The 22,408-nt window shown below is 37.9% G+C and overlaps 2 protein-coding genes across 3 annotated transcripts; both read right to left on the minus strand.

Annotated features, from left to right (window-relative positions):
* Positions 1-21: 21 nt before the first annotated feature.
* On the minus strand, positions 22-9,339 carry lrrc59 (leucine rich repeat containing 59). Of its 2 annotated transcripts, none has more exons than XM_042398476.1 (8): positions 9,147-9,339; positions 8,889-9,011; positions 8,641-8,700; positions 6,751-6,909; positions 5,749-5,853; positions 5,583-5,655; positions 2,968-3,159; positions 22-1,988 (listed from the first exon to the last, which is right to left on the minus strand). In XM_042398476.1, the coding sequence occupies exons 2-8, from the start codon at positions 8,988-8,990 to the stop codon at positions 1,708-1,710; spliced, it is 972 nt and encodes a 323-aa protein (XP_042254410.1). In that variant the 5' UTR covers positions 8,991-9,011; positions 9,147-9,339; the 3' UTR covers positions 22-1,707. The 2 variants fall into 2 exon arrangements, with proteins under 2 accessions (XP_042254410.1, XP_042254409.1); XM_042398475.1 differs by having other exon boundaries at positions 22-1,991; positions 9,147-9,338.
* A 3,246-nt stretch (positions 9,340-12,585) lies between these two features.
* On the minus strand, positions 12,586-22,379 carry LOC121886742 (5-hydroxytryptamine receptor 3A-like). Its single transcript, XM_042396985.1, has 7 exons — positions 22,220-22,379; positions 20,905-21,074; positions 20,620-20,777; positions 18,671-18,881; positions 17,749-17,904; positions 17,003-17,073; positions 12,586-13,872 (listed from the first exon to the last, which is right to left on the minus strand). Coding segments are annotated over exons 1-7 (1,002 nt in total). The 5' UTR covers positions 22,222-22,379; the 3' UTR covers positions 12,586-13,638.
* Positions 22,380-22,408: the final 29 nt, after the last annotated feature.

Here is a 22,408-nt window from a genome sequence, read left to right on the forward strand (position 1 = left end):
AACAGTCACATGGTTCAGATATTCCTTGCAGTGCATAGCCATTTATTAACGCTGACAATGTTTGAGCATAGACAAAGCTGTACAAGAACCAGTGCAGCAGATTGTAAAGGCAGATTTTTTTTGCATGAAGACGTCCTGACAGATGAAAATAAGTTCAAAAGTCACCAGCTGAACTGTCAGAGAAGAAGTTTCCTTTCATTTCTATCATTTCCATTACAGATGACAGACAAGAAGAAGAAGAAGAAGAAAGGCATTTCAGACTTTGGACCTCTTTGGACCCTCAGTCACCAGAGTATTTGGGGCTAAATGTTGTAACTAATGCAGCAGTGTTTAAAGGACGATACCCGTGATATCTCTTGAACAACAAAATATGAAAACACTCATTATATTGTAAATCATGCTGTTTGTGTTTTTGCATTTTTCCTGTCTTCCATGTGTCCACCGGTTTCCATTCATGGTCTGAAAATCAATTAGCAGACTCGTCAAAGTCTTCATTATTGTCCAAGTTTCATTATTGTTGTCTGGTAATGTAGTTATCTGGTTTGACAACATTACAATGCATTTCCCCATAACAACAATTAAATATAAATAATTTAATGTTCCAACAAATCTAGCAGGTTTCAAGAGTATAATTGGTATTCAGAAATAAATGGAAACTAATGACTGCAGGGGAAGTACGAGAAATACACCCAGAAGTCTGAAGCCCGACAGCATGATTAATGAATCAAAATGATATGTAGACAGAATGTAACACATGCATGATCCTGTTAGTACAGTTAGTGCACGACTGATTATTTTAGGTCAATACAGAATATCAATATATCAGCCGATATTCATTTTATAACTTTTTTTTCTCCAAGTTTATTACAATCCCTTGAATTAGTTTAAGAGTTTAGAGGATTTGTATTGAGCAGTACATTTTACCTTTGAAATAAAATCTTGTCATTGCTGTCTGATGGACAAACTATGTAATGATTACTCTGTATTTAAATTATTTTAACACATATCTTTGACATTTCTGTACTGCAGTTTCTTGTTATTTACTGATACAATTATATCTGTGATATATCAGCCAAACTGAGGTAACAGTTTAGTTTGCATGCCAGACATCTTTTATCTGCGAGATTTAGCTGGTTTGACTGATGTAAGACTTGAAAGACGGAGGAGGCCAAACACACAAGTTGAACTCTACATTCACACAGCCTTCACTGCACATGCTCAGACTGCCACATCTCACACTGGCTGATGCACAACTCTTGACTGTCAGTTAACACGTGACTCAACGCTCCAGTGCAGCACAGACAGGGCCACCTGACATTTTACTGAACATCTCTCAAATCAGCCCGAGATCCATGTAATGCACCGAACTGCAAAGCGGCTGGTGGGCTGCTGGGCAAAGTGCAAAACATGGTCGACGGGCAGACATTTAAGACGATGACTTTTTATAAAACAGGCTGTAGTACAAAGAGGGTACAAGAGCGACAACAATTCCATAGGAATTTAAGATGATTTTTACACATCTGTCCATCCTCCTTCATCTATCTGTACAGACTCTTCACCTCCCGGCACCGCAAACAGGGTGAAGGGAAGCAGGGTTGCCCATTTTAATGAGAATCATGATTTCAGCATATTAAAAAAAAATCCCAGTATTCACAGATTGGAGTGGAAAACCTGAAGCTCTGGGTATCGATGGAGGCAGATGAGTATTTAGTTCTTAGACGCTTGCGTGGAATCAAGAAACTCCTTCGCTGCAGACGACATGTTTTGCACCAGCTGTCTGACGACACCCTCCTGCTCTCTGGCCCAGGATAGGCCGTCGTCCACGGCAGCGTTGATCGGCACACACATGGCTTCCTTTTGCAGGTCGGTCAGCCGGCAGGCGGCGGCAACTCCGGCCAATCCCAGAAGCAGCAGCAGGAGGAGCTTGAACATCAGGCCAATCAGAGAACGTCGAGGTTTAGGCGCCGATTGCACAACAGCCTTTTTATCTGCTGAAATGAGACAAAGTGGGCGACATTAGAACAACAATTCCTTAATAAGTTATATTCTTGAGGAAGTACACCTGGAGTTTCGCCTGTTTTGGTGCATTAACTACAATTCAAGTACATCATGTGGGTGCTGGGATCAAGGACGGTTCAAGATCCAGTATTTGAGAGTCAGCCGCCAAACATCAACCATGTCGATTTAAGAAAAAATATGACAAAAATTCACATTAGAATTCCATTAACATCCATCTCTGCTTATTGGTTATGTTCTGGGTTTGTTTTTTGACAATGTAACACATGAATGTGACGCTTTTAGGAAGCCGATTCTCAAATCTCAGATGGTGAATCATCTTTTGAAGGTATTACCGAGGTAGAGCTGTTGAAACAGTTGCTGGTAAAAACTGTACAGAAGCCGACAACCACCTGGAAGGTGGAGAATCAACGTCAAAAGTTAAGGACACTTAAAATATTGGTGATTTGTAGTTGGGTAAATGGGGGGAAAACTTCCTGCCTCACAAAAAATGATCATTTGAGTTTTAGGAAGTCTATTATTCTTGAGGTGAGTCATAAATTCTGCCATTGAAACATGTGCATCCATATTGTTGAGTTGGAAATACTCCAACCATCTCCAAGTTGTGTGTATGTTGTTATAAAGTGGCCAATGCCGACTCAATGTGGCAAAAATAAAGTACTTAGAAAACCACCCTGTTCTTGTGAGTAAGACTTTGAGTTTTCAACCTTCCTGACTTGTGTTTACACTGCTAATATGCAAGTCCATCAAAATGGATCTGACGCACAGCTCTTCTCCAATATACCCTCCGTATACCTATAGTCTTTTGACTTACGTTTGACCTATAAATCCTCATAAGCACTACGTATACAGACCAGCATTATTAGAGCCAAAATGATCGAGTGAATAAAGCAGGATTTCCTGGAGAAGAGATGTGTGGTCTTCAACTCCCTGTGAGGTATTTAGTCCCACCTGCTGCCTGTCCGTTCTTCTTCTTCCTCTCCTCGTTCCTCTTCTTCTGTTGCTCCTGTGCAGCCAAGGCGGCCATCTGAGCGTTGTACTCTTTCCTCCTCTTGTCCTTCTCCTCCGCCTTCTCCCGTTTACGAGCCTCCTTCTCTCTGGCCTCCCGCTCCCTCTGCTTCGCCTCCCTCTTCTTCTCCAGCTCTGATTGAGGAAAGAAGAAACAGAGTGAGGGTCTCTGGCACAACTTCACCTACTTCCAAGGTGCACGGAGAAGGGAAATAAGTCTAGAAAGATGAGAACTCCCGCAACACTTAGTAGTATCATGACCCTGATGAAGGCCACAAGCCGAAACGCGTCGGTCAACTAATAAAGTTGTTCCTCATACTACAAGTGTTGCGGGAGTTCTCATCCTTCTGAGTAAATTAGAAAAAAATACATTTAGAAGTCAGACAGATCATCACATTCATTCAAACCAGAATGTTAATTTCACTTCCAGGAAGCGTGTTGCTGGTTTCCTGCCACTTATTAAAATGCCGTTCGTCGTCAGCTCTAAACCTCAGCAGATAAAACTTCTGAAACCAGAAAAGCACTTTACTTTACTATCTCAGCCTACTTACCATGTTGTCAGCAAGAGAAACATAATCGATCTTTGATAACGACATCTAGGAGGAAATTCAGGAGGCAAATTAATTTGTAGACTGGAAGTGTTTCAATATTTTTTGAGTGAACTCTGAACTTTTAACACTGATAAATCTTCACTTTCACATTTATTTCAGAGTGTAATGATTTCCTGCATCCAGTGTGCAACTAACGATTTCCATCAATTTATCTGTCGATTATTTTCTTGATTCATTGTTTGGTCGTCTTGAGTTGTTTTGTTTTGTCTGACCAACAGTCCAAAACCCCCAAAATATTCAATTTACTGTGATGTAAGACCGAGAAAGGCAGTGAATCATCACATTTGAAAACCTGGAACCAGTCAGTCTTTGTCATTTTTGCTTGAACAGTAACTTAAACAATTAATTGATCATCAAAATAGTTGTCTGTTAATTATCTTTTGATTGACAAATCGATTAATTGCTGCAGCTCTAGTTGGAAGGGAATAAGAACAACATGGGCATGTTTTAAGACCAGGTAGGTGTTATATACTGAATAACTAGTCTTGCTCATAAAAATCACAGATGATCATCTGGGTGAAGAAACATCGTACCCAAGATGAAGACAAAAAGAGGTTTTAGCTATTTTTCATCTTTCATCTTAAAACACTTTTTTTAAGGTTAACTCACTTTTCAGTGGCTGTTGGTGTCTGATGCTTTTATGTGAATTGTTTTTAGTGGCCCGTTGTAAGAGGCGAAGTCTGCGAGAGGCAATTAAGGCCACATTTCATTTCATAATGGTTGGATCAATACCAACATGAACAAAATGTACATAATCAGAACTCAGCCTGTAACTGTGATGGTTCCCACTGCAGAAACTGTCTCACAGAAGACGGCATTGTGTTGTACTTCTCTAGCTTCAGAGACGGGACTCTGTCAAACCTTAAAGGATAGGTTCAACATACCCGTACACTGGTGTCAAAGAAATTCCTTCCTAAAGCAGTTTGAATGTGTGATGGGGGACAGAATTTGCATAATTTCTGTGCAAAAATGGACTCTAAACTTTAGCTGAAGCTAATAAGACTTCTCTGAGATAAGACTCATCAAGTGGTTATCTTCCAAAATTAGTCTTTTTAGTATGAAATTCCTGCTTTGTCTGTTTCAAAACTTGGTACTAAAAAGACAGTAACTCTAAAGGATTGATTTGTCAAACTCAGGCTGCAGGCCTCATACTGGCTTTAGCTGAACTGAAGTTATAAGAAACAGCGACTGTGGATTTTGACCCCTATTACTTACATTACAACTGCTTAAAGAAGGGATTTCTTTGCAGTCAGTGTGGGCAGGAAAAACAATTAAAGCAACCAGTAAGTGTTTCTATGTTGATATGGGCATGTTAGTTTTGTTTTCAGATAAAACAAACCCTTCCTCGCCCTGTCTGCAGGGCACTGGCACACCTGGATTACGACTACTTCCAAGTGCACTTACGTGTAGTCTCCAGTATTGCAGTATTTCACATTTTGATCAAAAAGGGCATGTGGTGTGCTCTTGAAAATATAAATTACGGTAAATATACGGTATGTAAAAAAGTAAAATGTACATTCATTGTAGACAATGTGCTGGACTAGGTCGAGGATTTACAGTACAGGTGTGATACCTGAGTTTCACTGACACCAAAGCAAGACATTTTCTACAGTTTACTGTGAAATATGTCTTTCTAGCGAGCCTTTTTTTTCATTTAACAAAAGAAGCCAAAGTTCTCAAATTATAAATGTTTTTTAAATGCAAACAGCATATTCATAAGAAATAAAAGAGGCTCAAACAGGCTAAATTTTAATTTATATCAGAAACTATCTGATCAAGAGTAAGAAAACAAAGAAAGAAATCTGACTCGACATTTGTTGCCACTTTTCAGTACTCGACAATCTTTGATAATCTGTACAAACACATTTCTGTCAGTACCAAACAAGTATCGCGGTTCCCACACCTCCTCCTTTGAAGCTCAAATAAAATGATTTCTTGACGACTCACCTTTTTCCCTCAAAAGCCGTTTCTCTCGTGCACGATCGACGTCTTCCTGGATGGCTCTCATGTGCTGCAGAACCTGAAAGAAACTTTCTGTTAGTTTTACACACTGATATTGAGAAGTTAACTGTACTCGTCCAGTCATTGTTTGGTCTCTCTCTCTATCTCTCACCTTGGAGGAACACTGTTTGCACTGCTTCTCATCCAGACAATCTCCCGCTGCCTTGGCCAGGCCGGGCTCCAGCGGGTTATCCTTCAGATCCAACCACTTCAGACTCTGACAACAAACACACACACAAGCAAAGTTAAATAAATAATGTCAGACATCAATACAAAGCCAGAGAAGCAACCACACACATCATGTAAGTAAGGATATGATGTTTAACTGCATTTGAGTGTGCACTAATACATATTTTAAAGGTGCAGAGTACTAAAGTATATCTTAATGTTAGCACTGGTCCAAGTCACCAAGTATTCACCAGTAAAGGAATAGTTCAACATTTTGGGAATACTTATCCTTTCTTGGAGAGAGTTAGATGAGAAAATTGATACCACTGTCATGTCTTTACGCCAAATGTGAAGCTACACCAGCAGCTGGTTAGCTTAGCTTAGCATAAAGACTAGAAAAAGGGGGAAACAGCTAGCCTGGCTTGGTCCAATAACAAACAAAAATCACTAAACACATTGATTTTTGTACAGATTAAACGAACAAGATAAAACATGTTCATTTGTGAGCTTTACAGGTGCTGGTAGGTGATTTTTTTTTTTATTATTTTATATATTTGGAGTACTGCAGGCTATGTGTTTCCTCCTGTTTACAGTGCTAAGCTAAGCTAATCAGCTACTGACTCTAGGTTCGTATTTAGAGGACCTCTCTTCTAAATCTCAGCAAGAAAGCAGATAAGTGTATTTTCCAAAATACCAGTCTTTGTTATTCATAATTTACTGCCTTTTTTGCTCTTTCCTTTCTGTCTAACAGACTGGCCAAAAAGTTATTTAACTCTCTAATAAAACAGAACAGATGTTTGTGTTAGAAAACACTTATAAATCAGAACAGCTTGATTTTCTAATTGTACTAAAAGCTTTAACAGCTGCACAGCGTCAGTCTTGATATCACATTCGTTGCCTTTGCAGCTTCATGTTACGATGATCGATGCTTGCGTCGGCCACCCACCCGCAGTTGAGAGAAGCTGACAGGCAGCGTAGTCAGCTTGTTGTTGTACAGGTCCAGGTGTTGAAGGTTGACCAGGTTCCCCAAGTCGTCTGGCAGACTGGTCAGCTGGTTTTTACTCAGATCCACCTTGACCAAGTGGGTCAGGTTGCAGAACTCCGGCTGCATGAGATAAAAGAAGATTAGTCTGAGTGTTTTCAGTTTGTTCAACACAGAGACAACGCTGGGCAACCTGCAGGTGAGTTTAATGTTGACAAGATAAGCAGCTCAAATACTAAATAAATAAATAAATGATATGAGATGAGGATGCAAAACTGTAGCTCCCATAGTTTGGTGAAGTAACAGAGATGCTGAGGAAGACTAAATAAACTTCACATTAATCTCTACTTAATAAAGCCAAATCCTCTTCAAATTAGTGACATTAATTTGACATAAATCTTGGAGACCACCTTAAAAATGATATTTTCAACTGCTTAATTTCCAATATTAAGCAGTTTCAAACTACAGATTTAAACTATAATTGCAATTAAAACTATCTCTGTCGGAAAATCCCTTATTTTTTCAGTTTGGAGTTATAGAAAAGGCTTAAGATGTGTGCCAAATATCAAAAATAAGCAAGCTAAATAATATCTTTTAATGTCAAATTGTATTGATTACAATTTCAGATCATCATTCAGACTCAGTGATTTATTTATGACCCAGTAAACCCCTCATTACTAGTGCCTCAATGGATCAAGTTGCAAATAATAATTGAAAAATTATACTAACCTTCCCAAATACTCAATAATGATTTAAGTATTAATTGTATTTATTCAATAGAATTGTGTTTTTTCCTCTTCAATGTATTTTTTTTACTTTACTTTTTTCACAGTCTCAATAAATAAAAAAGTATATAAACATACAAAATATAAAATACAATAAGGTAAACTGATAAATAAATAAAGTGAGAATTTGTCCATGATAATTATCCAAATGTTAATATAGACAAAAAATTAAATAAAATAAATGACCAGCAGTTTAAACAAAGGTTTCAAAGCCTTAAATTCCTTAAATAAAACAGAAATTAAAGGTTTGCTGCCAGAAAATTTACATCATTACATTAGCAACAATAAAACATCAGCAGGATCTTGCCAAAATATGTTGGTGTGAGAACAGATACAGAATAAATGTTTAAAGGACAAGTTCACCGTTTTTCATGTCTGTCTTAAAACAGTCAGGAGCCCAAATGAACATTTAAACATGTTTTTATTGCCATAATCATTCCTCCTGTTCATACTGACCATTAGAAGGTCCTTTCATAATGCACTTACATAGTAAGTGATGATAAATCCACAGTCCTCCTTCTGTACAAAAATGTATTTAAAAGTTTATTTGAAGCTAATGTGAAGCTTCAACTGTCCAAATGAGTCAAATCAAGTAGAAATCTTTCAACGTTACAGTCTTTTCAGTGCCAAAGTCCCTATTTTCGTAACAAAGAGAGGGAATTTGATGCTAAATAGACTGTAAATGTGGCAGATATCCACTTGATATGACTAACTCAGACTGCTGAAGCCTCATATAAGCTTCAGATAAACTTTTAAATGTATTTGTGCACAAAATTATTGTGTGGACACACTGTGGATTTTGTCTCCCATCACTTACACTGAAAGCACATTTGAAGGGGATCTTTTAATAGTCAGTATGAACAGAGAGAATGATTACAGTGAGGAAAACCTCTTTCAGTGTTAATATAGACACCTGACTGTTGTTTCAAGACAGACTTGAACCACTGTGAACCTATTCTTTAAGTGTTTCAGACTGCACAGTTTACATCAATATATTGGGTTCAAATTTAGTCATTTAACAGAATTAATTGTGTGTTTTAGTTCAGGACTTGTGTGTGTTTGTACTTACAGGAAGGGAGGTGATGTTGTTGCAAGACAAGTCTACAACAGTTGCTTTGGGGAATAAAGCCTGTTGGGATAAATTAGAGTTAGTTTATTATAAAAATGAAGAAAAAGGTTGTGAATTGAATCATGATTTTAACCTAGAGACATGTTGACATGAAACCCCAGCATGACAGTTTTATGTTTTAAGTCAGAGCACACTGATTTAATGCGCTGAATGTTTTAATTTCACAACATTTTAATTCACAAACTTACCAGCTCTCTGACTGGCACCTCAGACAGGTTACACAGGCTCAGGTCCACTTCATTACCACTGATTTTATCCCTCAGGTTCAACACTTTGCTGCTTTTACTCATTCTGGTGTCTGTGGGGAAACTCTGAGAAAGCACACAGTAATGTTCATGTGACAAATAAATACTCACAAGAGGTAATTTTTGAACCGTTTTTAACAGTTTCCCCAGCGGATAGTTTCACCAGGAAACCACGTTAAACGTTTCACATGATCTGCTCACCTGTTTTATAAAAGCGCTGACAAAACAGTGTTCAAGTGTGGCAAACGAAGGGAAGAAAACCAGGAATCCGACTTGTAAATATGAGGAAAGTTCGTGGAAATGCTGTGAAATGTTGGTAGGTCTTGTGTTTGTGGCAGCACTGACTGCCTCAATGAAAATCCACGTCACTGATTGAACGACAGAGCGGAGACGTTGAAGGGAAGAGCTCCGCCTGCAGCACCGGAGGAGACACCACACGGTTAAAAATAAGTACAACAAAAACTAATACAACTAATTAACAGTGGTGGAATACTAACTTGTAAATAAATAGTAACTAAGCACATTTACTGCACTTAAGTACAAATTTGAGGTACTTGTACTTTACTTGAGTATTTCCATGTTCTGCTACTTTATACTATAGGGCCTGACCAATACTGGATTTTGGGGACCAATGCCAATACCGATATAACAGAGTACAAAAGAATTCCGATATCAATATATTGGTGGCCGGTAATCTTATATATACAGAATATATACATAAATGCACATTTTTGCAATGATCCCTCAGATGTGGTCATCAAACACTTGTGACAAAGATAAGTAATGGAGGCAGGATATTTTACAGTATAACAATAAACTAATGGTATAAAATGACATCAATGCACTGAAACAGTAAACTCCACTGGGAATTTAATAATTATAAATAACTATACATTTAAAAAAACACTGAACACAAAAGACATGTATGTATATATAAAACTTGAATTAAGAAAAATGATCAAATAGAATTTCACCTATATAACTTTTATATATATATATATATATATATATATATATATATATATATATATATATACATATATATATATGTGTGTGTGTGTGTGTGTGTGTGTGTGTGTGTATGTATGTATGTGTGTGTGTATATATATATATATATATAGGCGCGATAATATCAGCTGACTAATATATCGGTCAGGCTCTACTTTATACTTTCACTCCACTACATTTATTTGTTACTTGTAGTTACTTTTCAGATGAAGATTGTACATGAAATAATATATTTTAAGATTCTGTTTAAATAGTCTGCTCTTTTCTTTTTAAAAAATGTGTTATGCACTTTGCATGAAAGGTGCTATATGAATAAAATGTGTTATGATTTAACACAATATACTTATATAACATGATGCAGTACTATTACTGTTAATCTACCCAAAGTATCTAAAATTGGCTCTATACTGATAAACCAAAACATATATCTTCCAGTTTAAATACATTTAAATACATTTTTTCCTCCAAGTGCAGAATAATTATGGGTATTTATGAATGCATACATATACACCAGTGGAGGCTGGTCCATAGAGGCAGAGGAGGTTGCTCCTCCTCTATTTTTTGAGAGGCAAGAGGAAGATCAAAATCTAAAAAATAATATTTGGTTGAAATAAACCATTACCAAATCTCTGTATTATTTATAAAATATTTTTTCTCTCTTTGGAAAAAATCCATTATTGAAATTCTGATTAAAATGCTTATGCAGGGTAGGACGAGAAAGGGCAGTGTGTGTGAAGTGGTGGTGGGGAGCAGTGGGGGGGGGACAGAGGAGGACGGGCTCCTGCTGTCCTCCGCAGGGCGGGATGTCCTACATCAATTTAATGTACTTCATTTTTTTTCATGTTAATCTGTGATTGGCCAAGACATGTAAAATGACGCTCCGAGGGAGGGCATCCTCCCTAACCAATCAACAACCAGAATGCAATATTGACATCGAGTTGGTCCAATGACATTTTCCAGATTTCATCTTCAATTCTCTCCACTGTAACCAGAGCGGCTCTGACTGTAACTACATGAGTGTGACAAACTGTTGAGAGAAGAAGACTGGTAAGATATATATAAATAACGTTTCACTTCTTTTATCAAGCAGTCGATAGCTGCTTGCATTAGCCAACAGTTAGCTTGTTGTAGCAGCCCTGAAGGACTCTTTATACATCCATGAAGGACTGTTAAGGACTTGTTAAGCTAACAGGAGGGTGGATCTGGACTGTGCGGCGCAGCAGCAGCAGCAGGACGGAACCCGGGGAGGCTGGAGAGAGAAGCAACCGTAGAAACAACCAGGAGAGTTAGCTCGTTTCTCATTGTTGCTAATGATATCAGACTGGTTAACCAGCAGCCACAAAGTTCTGTTAACTAACAAACAAGATGACCAACAGCCACAAATGGACATTATGACATTGATACTTCATCTCCATGAAAGTAAGAAGACGTCAGATAACGTGAGTCAGATACAGCCTCTCTCTCTCTGTCTCTTTGGTCGCTAATTTCATCTCTGATGGTTAAATGTTTCTCTGTGTGACTGTTGTGTGAATTTATGGGTGGGTAGTTTGCTTGTTGAAGTTACAGTCAGCTGTCTGGACTCACTCATTCATTTGGAATTGATCTTGTTTTTAATTGAGTGGTTGTTCAGTCACCTGTTGATGTTGTGTGATTGGTGAATGAGTATACAGGAGGTCTGGCTGCTTGCGTATGATTTCTTCAGTTCATTTTTAAGCTGAGTCGTATATTGAGTAATAACCTTAAAGTAACTAGAATAACAAGTGTTAACATGTCAGCTTTGTAGACTATATTTTTTATATATATAAGAGTGTGTAAGTCATGTAGTTGATACATGCATTAGCCTAATACTTTTTTAGATCTGTGAATGTTTTTAGTGTTCAGTCTTTCTTGTATTAAGCACTAATCTGTTCCTGTATCACATTATAAGCTTTGTGGTACTTTATATATTTCTGTATACTAAGAAAATACATAGGAAATACATGTGAATCATGTGATATCTTGTCTGTTTTTGATGAGAACATAAATCTGTTGACACAATAGAACAATACTATAAATTTGAATTTAACTTTGTTGGTAAAATGACACATCCTGAACCACTCCATGACTAAAATGAGCCCTTCTTTGTTTAGAAACAATATGTATATGCTAAATGTCTTTAAAGAAGCAGCCTTTACACCACTCAGGGGTTTTTGTTTTTGAAAGCAAATTGTTTTATTGGCATTGTTGGCCCGTGGCTACAAGTTTGGCTATCAGCAGTAATTAATGATTATCAAGATAATTATTAATGATTATCAAGATAATTATTAATTATTAAAATCAATAAAATTATTAATAAGAATTAATAATAATGTGGCAGCATCCTGGACTCAGGGAAAAAGATAGCCAATTCAGTCTCAAAGTGTACAAATCTATTAATTTGTAACTTTGATCAATAATTAACCTAATAACTATAAACAAAATTACCATATCAATAGCTAGTTAAGGTTGAAGGATTTTGGAGTTCTTTGCAGAGCAGAGGTTGGCAAAACTCATTCTTGTGCAACATTAAAACAGACAACAGGTATGTCCAAAAGCATTTATTTATTTACTGTCGAGTACCGCCCAATAAACACACACACATACAAAAATGCAGAGAGAATTTTTATGATTTATTGATGGACTACAAAGAGTCTGATACATATTTTTAGAGACAGTATAGAAAACAGATATCAGGACCGTTATTCTTTTATGTTTATATAGAGCAGAGTAATGCAGATACAGATTTGAATGGGCACCATGCACATTAGGCATTAAATTACTGAACCAACTGAACTCATAGTGGGGACTGAAAGTATATATCTTATATCTTAAAGATATATCTTCCTCTGCCGCATCAATTTTGATCATTATTTTTTTAACCATGCTAGCAGTGTGGCTCTAAGAATGACAGTGTCGGTCGTTTCAGCACTGTGCTCCATCCTGAAATAGCTCAACAACAACAAAAAGTGAATTTGCTACAGATATTCATGTTCCCATCAAGATGAACTTGATCTTCTAACTTTACATGTAGCACCATTATCAGGTAAAACTTTTTTTTTTAACCAATCTCACTCCTTATGCCTAAATCTAATCAACCCAACCTACAAAGGCAATGAGTATTAGCCAGTCGGAGGCAGAGCAGGGCGTGTCTTGCCAAGAAAAGCAGTGGGATCCATAATAACGTGGGAATGACTTGCTTCCTCTTTTGATACATTTTCGTAATGTATTGAACATTAGGACCATGCATATTACATATCAAAGACATAAATCTACTACTTGATGACATGTTACTATAACTTCATAATACAACCATACTAGTGTCGCAGGCTGATACTAAGTACATGTGAAGCATGGAGGAAGGAAGGAATATACCCACTTGATTTGACTAATTCGGACAGCTGAAGCCTCACATAACAAGCCAGTGTGACCCCTAAATGGCCTGCAAAGACCAACAAGAGATCTTTTTTGTTTTCAACAGACTAATGGAGCTGAACAACAGGGGTGAACACAGACATAGTAGGTTTGAGTCCATGTATACAGGGAAATGTTTCATAGGTTGTAATTTCGTATCCCAGTCATTGAAGTCACATGATAGTAAGCCTCGCTAGTTGTAATAAAGAGGACTATAACTCAATCATGTGTTTCATTATTTTGCGCTTGTTATTTCTTAATATGTAACATACCATTTGAAAAATATAATGACTAAAAACAGACTGGCAGCTATGATGTAGAAAATGAAGAAAACTCTGTTGATTGTTTTAGCCATTCTGGTCCAGTAGCCGGGCTTCACTTCTTCCTTGCTGCTGTTGAGGAGCAGAGCCAGTGTTTTCACCACCTCCCTCAGATCATCTGAGAGCTTTTCAGAGGCATGGGACTCCTCTGTCAGTTGGCTGCTGCTTACCTGCAGAAGTTGTTAAGGAGACTGTGGTTAATTAACACAATCATGAACCAAATAACATTGCCAGCTGCTACATTTGACATTCAGATTTTTGTGTACAATGTATAGAGTTGTGAAGGAGGAGGAGCTATTTCGGGCACCCTTGAAGTAAAAATCATATTCATTTTTCCTACAGACAACGTTATGTGACTCACAGTTGGAGTGCTTCTACAGCTTCAATCAACATGAAACTCTGACAGTTAAATCAAAAGATTAACAACTGTGTTACAAAATATCAGGTTCTTTAATAAAAAGTCAAAGGTACAAGACTGTGTACATAAAAATGTTGACCCCCAAAGTGCATTTTGGCAAGAAACATCCAATCACCAATAAATGACACAAATCTCATGTTCAGAGCCAAATATGTCTTATTCCTCTGTGCTGCGGGCCTCTGTTGTTGTCCAAAAACTATTAAAAACATGTAAATGAGCTACTCCGTACATTGTACATTGTAAATTTCTCAAAGAACTTCAGTACAAAGTCATGAGCTTATGATATGTAGCACAACAAGCTAGCGAAGCTCTGTCTGCCATACACAGAACTGCTCTCCGGAGACTGAAAACATCATCGCTGTTGTTACTCTTTGGAGCAGTTTCTAAACAAACTAACGTGCCCGTACTCTTCATGGTGAAGGAACATGTCACCCAGTGCAACGGTGTGGCTCATTCACATGTATTTAATAGTTTTTGGACAACAACAGAGTCTATGGCAAAGAGGAATAACATATATCAGGCTTTGGATACACACAATTCTTGTAAGTAGATCAATTCATTACTTTGAGTGCAGTACACCCTGGACATGTCTTTTGTGTTGCAACTCAGTTCTGTTGCTTTCAATTTAACCATCTTGAGTTTTATATAGCTGTATTGTGTTTCTTTATACTGAGTGTGTTCATAAATTGATGAATGTTTTTTCGGTGCTGGGAGGAGCATGTTTGGTTGTTGGCAATAATTAATAATTATCAATGGTAATTATTAATTATTAAAATCAATAACATTATTGATACAAATCAATAATTTGGAGGGCACCACCCAGAAACTTGGACAAATAAACAAACAGTAAGGTAGTCTCATAAAAAGAGTTTACTTAGGAATGCTAATATCTGAGGGATACCAGTATCCACGGTAAACTAAGAAGGTTTGAGTCCAAGCTCTGATTCTCTCAACTGGCTTCTTATCACAACAAGTAAACACAATGATCACAATAGACTTCTATTTAAATGTACAACATAATTTATTAACCTCAACAAGAATTAATAAAACTAACAAATGCTTTAGTTATCAAAATACTCTACTATGACTAACACTACCTAAGCAAAACATACATAAAACAACAGCTGTACATGGTTAAACACACATGCAGGTGAATGTGTGTGTGTGTATATATGTGTGTGTGTGTGTGTGTGTGTATGTGTGTGTAGGTGACAAGATGGTGGACATGATCTGGGATGATGATGTCAAGATGGCGGATGTGACTACGGGAGGAAGTCAAATCATTCGAGAATCAAATAACGGATGTGACCTTGGTGTTTTGGTTGGAGACAAAGGCGAGATGCTACCAGTCGGAGGTCGTCTAGTGGTAAGATGATGAGAGACAGAGCGCCGCTGTATCCTACGTTATCTGCCCACCAGATGTGCAAAAGGGGTGTGAGTGTTTATGTACCTGTGAGCGTGTAAAAAAGGTTAGTAGCAAGAGATAAAAAAAAGAAAGAAACACCGACTCACGGCAGAGTCCCCTGACCGCGAGGAGAGAGAAGCAGTTGCTTTGTGTCACAGAGAGTGTACATACGGACAGTAGTCTGTAACGCATGTTGTCTGGACTATTAACCAACAAAGCAGCCTGCTTTCTTGCTCGCTGTGGCACAATACAGAGTAGTCCCTGGTGGGACAACACAAATCAGCTTAGTGTGGTGAACACAACTAAACCAGCAGCAAGCATCAATGCTCCTCGGAGCTTAGCAGAACAAAAGGACTTGGCGGTCTGTTAATTCACAACAACTGTCGCAATAAAGCTTAACAAGCAATAAAGCTAACATACAATACAACACTGTCTCTGCCCAGACATAAGCCTCTTACTCAAGTCACTTCAGAAAGCGATCAGATGTGTGTTTTAGTCCGTCAGTGGGGTCTAGCATGGGTCCTCCAATGCGAGATCCTGACAGTGCCGTCCTTGTTTCCTTAGCAGGAGTTGGTTTCTCGATGGGCAGCGAGGAAACACAAGAGAGTTGATTTGGTCAGAAGGCAGCGGGGCATAGAAGTTATCTGCATCTTGATGAGGAAATCCTTTTCTTCCCTCTGCAGGCAAACAGGAGAGTGCTGGGTTGCAACACTGATCCTTTTTGTAACTTTAATTGTGCTCAGTTGAACACAGGGTCTCAGCTTGTCCAGCAAGGGGAGGATCTTCAAATTCGTTGAGGGGAAATACACGTGCATGACAGTTACCTCCCTTAGTAAACTGGCTCATGGAGAAAGCTAAGCTTCCTGCGGCACGGTTACAATGGAAAGGCATTGGGTGTATCCGTGCAGCCGGTACTTATAGCTGAGATGACATCATGGCTGTGTCGCTGGGCATTGGCCCTGTGGCATTGGCACATCTCTGCCAATGAGAAACGGGAGTTTGGGGTTCTCCCAGATCTTGAACCAAGGTGCAAACTGCAGGGCAGGCTGGGAGTTGTAGTCTGTGTGAGCAGCCTTTTGGCACTATTCCTTCCTCAGGGATTACAGGACAAAGGCAGCCTTGTGGTCAGGCTTCGGAGTTTACAAGTAGGCCTGCCTTTGTCTGACCACATGGTTGAGGCCCAACAGTGTTTTCTTAATTTGGTTGAATTTATTTATTTGCATATTTTTTTCCTAAATGTCATGCATTCATTGTCAAAATGGTGAGGATATTTGGATGTTTGTGTTTTGTCCATTTGCATATGTTTTCAAGTTTGAGTGCGCTGAGCTCTCAGCTACTTAAGTATCAGTGTAAAAACCTCTCAGATGGAAATCTCAAAAAGTAGAACCAAAACTATTTGCATGGCTAGATAGAGTACCATTACCCTGAGAAAATGTTTTTTTGTAATCAGCCCTTTAAAGTGCAACATAATTCCTACCTTCAGCAGTTCAGATGGAGTTTCATCAGCAGACACATCAGAGATGCATGCACAAGTCCATTTCTTCTCCTCTGAAAGGACATTTAAGGTACAAACGATGGTTTGAGCATATTCAATATTATCTAATTAATTAGTATGTATTATAATTTGTAAATGTGCCTGTTTCAACGTATTCGGAAAATGATAGACATCATAATAACAGTAAAAATGTAACAGAGTAGCTCCTATATCTCTGCACAAACCAACCAGCAGCCTGTAGCAACATCTATGTGTTAGTTCAAACGTAGCTTAGTTTGAACATAGTAAGCAATTGCCAACTTTTTATCCATCTGTGAGATTTTCGCCTTCACCTCAATACAATTGAATAGAATTTCCACAGATATGACTGTGGACTGTTTTTATCTCTTCAACAAAAACTGTAAACAGTATATCCTGTGGATTCTACATTCACTGTTTCTGAGAAGAGATGGGGCTGTTGAATTTTTATATAAAGCTGTGAGCACCACAAACTAAATTGCAATCACCTACATTGTATTGGGGTGTAGGCAGAAATGTCGGAGACAGATGTCTCAACAGCTGGAAAAACAAAAACAAAACTCTCCACATGAACAGATACCACTAAAGAGATGAGAGAAAATGTTGTTATGTAGTTAGTGTTGACTTTACACACAAACTGCAACAGGCTGCTGTCTTCCTTTATCTTTGGGGATCTCCTACAAAATGTACTGTACCTCTATCAATGTTACCTTTGCTATGTTTGTCTCCACAGTCCTCAGTCAGGCTTTGGTCTCTGTCTGCCTTGTTGTCTCGGGATGCAGAGTCTTTCTCCATCAGATACATCACAACAATGGTCTCCAGGAGGCTGAGCAGCATCAAACTAAAAACCCCCATGCAGTAAACCTCTGAGGGGAGCAGGCAGCATCATTAATGCAGACAAATCACTACTCACTGGGTCAGTATGTGCAGTTCCTGCACATAGTACCAAGCATGTCTTTCAAAAATTACGTTCATACATCATTAAATTGCAACAGCAAAAACATTTAGCCAGAAATGTAATGCTAATGTTGAATTATGTTTTCTCTCAACATGAGAAAATGTTGTTAATTGACATATTTGGCAAATTGTAAAAATGTTGATACTGAACATACGAGTTAAGTGTTGATCTTACATTACAATATCTGCAGGTAGTACTACAGCAATATTAAACATTGTTTAGGCACTGGCAACACTTGGTCAAGATTAGGAAAGATGGTTTTGGCTTGATACAGAAAAAAGTCTGCAATGACTTGAAGCACATGTTAAGCGAAACCACAGTCTTTCACAAACCTTAACCAAAGTGCTTTTGTTGCCTAAACCTAACCACACACAGGCCTCAGGATGTGAACACTGGTCTCTGGTGCCAGAGTCCTGCGTCTTGTCCACCCACCATCTACACCATCTACCACCCCACCCCACCCCACCACACCACCACCCCACAAGTGTGGTTTACAAATGTAGTGCTTACTTCATTCGTAAAAACACACTTTGCCTCTGAACATAATTCAGGCAGCGATTATGTTTGTCAACACAATATAATTAGGAAAACAATTTAGTATTATATAAATGTAATTTCTAGGAGACAGGGTTTGAGGTACAGTCCAATAAAGGAAAGACTCTGAACTTTCTTACCTATAAGTGGAGTCCTGTCTGATGAGGAAGGCAGAATTTCATTGAGAATAAGCTGCATCACAGTGACAGCGAGCAGCACAGTGACCTTGAAGCTCAGCTTCTCGCCCCCACTGTCTGAGATCAGGAAGGAGGCCAAGTCCAGACACAAGAAGAACATGATGGGCAGCAAGAAGTTGACAATGTAGAGGATTGATCGCCTCTTCATTTTGATCTGTGAAATGACATTTTGAGGTCAGATCCTACTACAGATTATTTACTTACGTACCCTGTGGAATTTCTGACCTCAATAGTAATAATAATAATAATAATAATAATAATAATAATAATAACTTTTTTGTATAGCACCTTTCATACAAAAAACAAAACAAAAAAACAGGTAAAAGTGCTTTACAACAAAAGAAATTACATGCACCCAGTGCCTTACATCAAAAAAAACATAAAAGACATAAAATGAACATAAAAACAAGTAAATGTACATAATATGGAATGAAACCCCTTTGATAATGTAAACAAACATAAGATAAAATAATGAAAATACGATACATAGAATGTTTACTTCAGTGGTGGTAATTTGAGACAATACGCGAAAACTCAGAAGTATTCACCATGTGTACACAATCTGTAAATCAGTGCCTAGATCTCATAGATCGGGCACAACCTGAAGCTGCCCTGGGGGAAAAAAACACCTGTAATGGTGCTGTGGGGTTAAATAACAGACACCACAGTCTTTTTTCTCAAACCTACCAATTACAGATGTCAGCACTCATGTAACATAAGATGGAAAATAAAATACATGGAATGTTTACTTCAGTGGTGGTAATTTGAGATAATACGTGAAAACTCAGAGGTATTCACCATGTGTACACAATCTATAAATCGGCGCCTAGGTCTCTGAAGCCATAAGCATAACAGAACCTCCCTTTTCCCAACAGACACAGACTCACCACCGGTCCTGATTAAGCGAAATAAGCTTCTTTCAGCTTACCACAGAACGTCTTCCCGCAGGTTTAACCTCACTGTGGGTCTTAACTGTGCTGTGGATTTAAAAACACATATCACAGTCTTTTTTCTCAAACCTACCAACCACTAACCTCAGCACTCATGTAACATAAGATGGAAAATAAAACCCACCTGATAATAAAATAATAGAGAATAAAATAAAGAGACCTAGAGTACATAACATAAGATGGAAGATAGAACCCACTGACACATTAAATAAAATACATCTTGAACAATAATAAAAATAGTAAAATAAAAACATAGAATACATAGAATGTATAAAAATCAAGTAAAATTCAACATTTTAAAAGAAGTGCAGTAGTGCATAAGTGTGAAACAGACTGAAAGCTAGTTAAAGGCTAGAATGAAGAGATAATTTATATATTTTATATATATTTTTAGCTTTCTTTTACAAATATTTAGCAAGCTGGCTTCCCTGATATCTAGTGGTAGTGTGTTCCATAGTTTTGGGGCATATTTGACAAAGGCTGCATCCCCGATTTTCTTTTGACTTTTGCTGGGAATCTCCAATAAACCAGCGGCAGATGATTGCAGAGTTCTTGAAGGCAAATTGTTAACCAGGCAGTTAGCATAGTTAAGAAGGGAATTAGCAATGAGCCAAGAAACACAGTGATGTGCCAACAAAAGCAGGGACTGCAAGCGAGTAAACAAGGATGTAAACAATGCAGGATTTAAAATAGTCTTAAAAAAGGTTTTGCAAATGTTTTATAAGGAAGGAAATGTCCTCAAAACTCTTAATATAAAAACAGAAAGTAAAAGTAGCAATAGAAGTGGAGGGGTAGAAAGTCTACATCTAGATTTTTGCTTAAGGAAACAAGTATTAGCAGTAAAATGTACCCAAAGTAAAAGTACATGTACTTACTTAAGAGTAACAGGCAGAGGTGGAAAACAGTTTCCACCACTGTGTGTCTGTATCCAGAAATACGTACAGTGTAAACAATCATGCTTTGATCGAAGGCAAATCTGTTGACTGTTGTACTGGTGACTGTCTGGTTGATTAACAGCCACTCGTTCTGAGTCATCAAGCCATGAGACCACGCTGTGGCCGTTGAAGCACCGAGTTGAGTATGAAGATCCAATTCCTCAACTGAGATGGGAAATAAAATAAAACAGTAAAGCCTGTTAGCAGGTCAACAAGGAAGTAACAAATAAATAACTTAGATGAAAGTATAGACCAAATAGAAACTTTTAAACATAACAAGTCACAACCTCACCATTGTGAACGACAGACTTGAACGAGAGGTTACAGGTCTGAATGTCGAAGGGGAATTCGTGAACTTGCATCCTGCAGGTGCTTACTAACACCACATGGTCCCTACATTCAATGATACCATTAGATTCAATAGTGAGATAAGGACTTGGAGGGGTCTTGTCCTTTTCTGTCCTGTATGAGAACAAACACACACACACACATACATGCGCATTATGGCAAACGCTTATGCTTCAAAAAAAATTTCACATACCATATGATTATACTATAAAATGTAACTTAATCTACAGAATGAGGGAATTAACTATCTCTAATTTACCTTCATGTTTCTTTAAATATAGAAGACATGTTCCACACTGTGTGACAATATCATATATCTGCTTGTTCCAACATTTAGTAAATATTTTGAACATATTAAAATATGCTTATTGGATATCTACAGTTGGTAATGGAAGAAATACAGGGGATAAGGGAATATATTTGCATTTAAGAAGAACCTTGAATTAAATTACACTGTATTTCTTTTTTAATTACTTATGTGCAAAAAATGCATTTAAGAAAATATTGACAGCTGATGTGCAATCTTTGGAAAGTTTAACTGCAGTCACTAGAGTCTGATTCATCCGGACTAAACAATGCAGGTTTGAAAATGCCTTAAAGGTGGTGTCTGAAGGTGATGCAGGTAACTGAACCTTCTGACAAGGGTTGTAGAGTACAATGTCTGCTTAAATGGAATATAACAGCCAATCACAGGATGAATACGTGGTGTTTGTAAAAGATTGTTTTTTCGCCCAAAAACAGCCGAGTAGGGAACTTTGCTAAAGTAACTTGGTTTTTCAGTGCCCAAATCACCCGAGACATGATTGGTGCAGTGTGGACCATGAGTTTCATGTTCATTGAGACTAACATTAGTATATCTGAAAGGGCCAGTAACTGTTGTATTGGCTGTTTTTGCTGCTGCTGCTGCTTCGCTGCTGTCTGTTTCTGTCACAACTGCAGCTGGAGTTGCTGCAGCCTCCTGGTCTGCCTCTGAAGGTTAGTTTTTTTGTTGTTGTTTTTTTTCTTTTTCGATTTTCAAAATCCAAGCACTTGGATCCATTTTTTAAGTTTTTTTTTGGCGCTAGCTGCTAGCTTCACTATCTGTAGGTTATCTGCCTACATCCTCAGACTCAATGAGCTCCAACCTTATGCAGTCATGGACTGTTGAAAATACTATACATATATTATTGTATATAAACTCTCTAAACTATAATAAACTGCTCTGTCACCAATTACTGTTGTGAGTGTATGTGGATCTGTAAGTGTGAGTGGATACTCACATCTCTTCAATAGTGAGATCTGGCTTCCACAAAATGTCAGCAGGAACTATTATACGCTCAAGTCCACAAAAGTCATCTGGATTCCATGTAATGTGTTCATTCTTCCAGCTCTACACAGAAAAACAGGAAATCAGAAAGTAAGGACAAGGGATAATGTTAAAAGAATTTCTTCGTACTGACCATTAAACA

The sequence above is a fragment of the Thunnus maccoyii genome, chromosome 20, assembly GCF_910596095.1.
Source record: "Thunnus maccoyii chromosome 20, fThuMac1.1, whole genome shotgun sequence".
Classification (NCBI taxonomy): Eukaryota; Metazoa; Chordata; class Actinopteri; order Scombriformes; family Scombridae; genus Thunnus; species Thunnus maccoyii.

Bases quoted from the DNA above. Each gene is read 5' to 3' on its own strand.
- lrrc59 (XM_042398475.1), bottom strand. From the start codon at position 8,990: ATGAGTAAAAGCAGCAAAGTGTTGAACCTGAGGGATAAAATCAGTGGT. The intron at 5,854-6,750 runs GTGGGTGGCCGA...GTTTGTTGTCAG, and splicing joins TCAGCTTCTCTCAACTGCGG to AGTCTGAAGTGGTTGGATCT. The intron at 3,160-5,582 runs GTGAGTCGTCAA...TTCCTCAATCAG, and splicing joins ACGGCTTTTGAGGGAAAAAG to AGCTGGAGAAGAAGAGGGAG.
- LOC121886742 (XM_042396985.1), bottom strand. The intron at 20,778-20,904 runs GTGAGGTTGTGA...TTCCCATCTCAG, and splicing joins CAAGTCTGTCGTTCACAATG to TTGAGGAATTGGATCTTCAT. The intron at 18,882-20,619 runs GTACGTATTTCT...GTCATTTCACAG, and splicing joins AAAGCATGATTGTTTACACT to ATCAAAATGAAGAGGCGATC.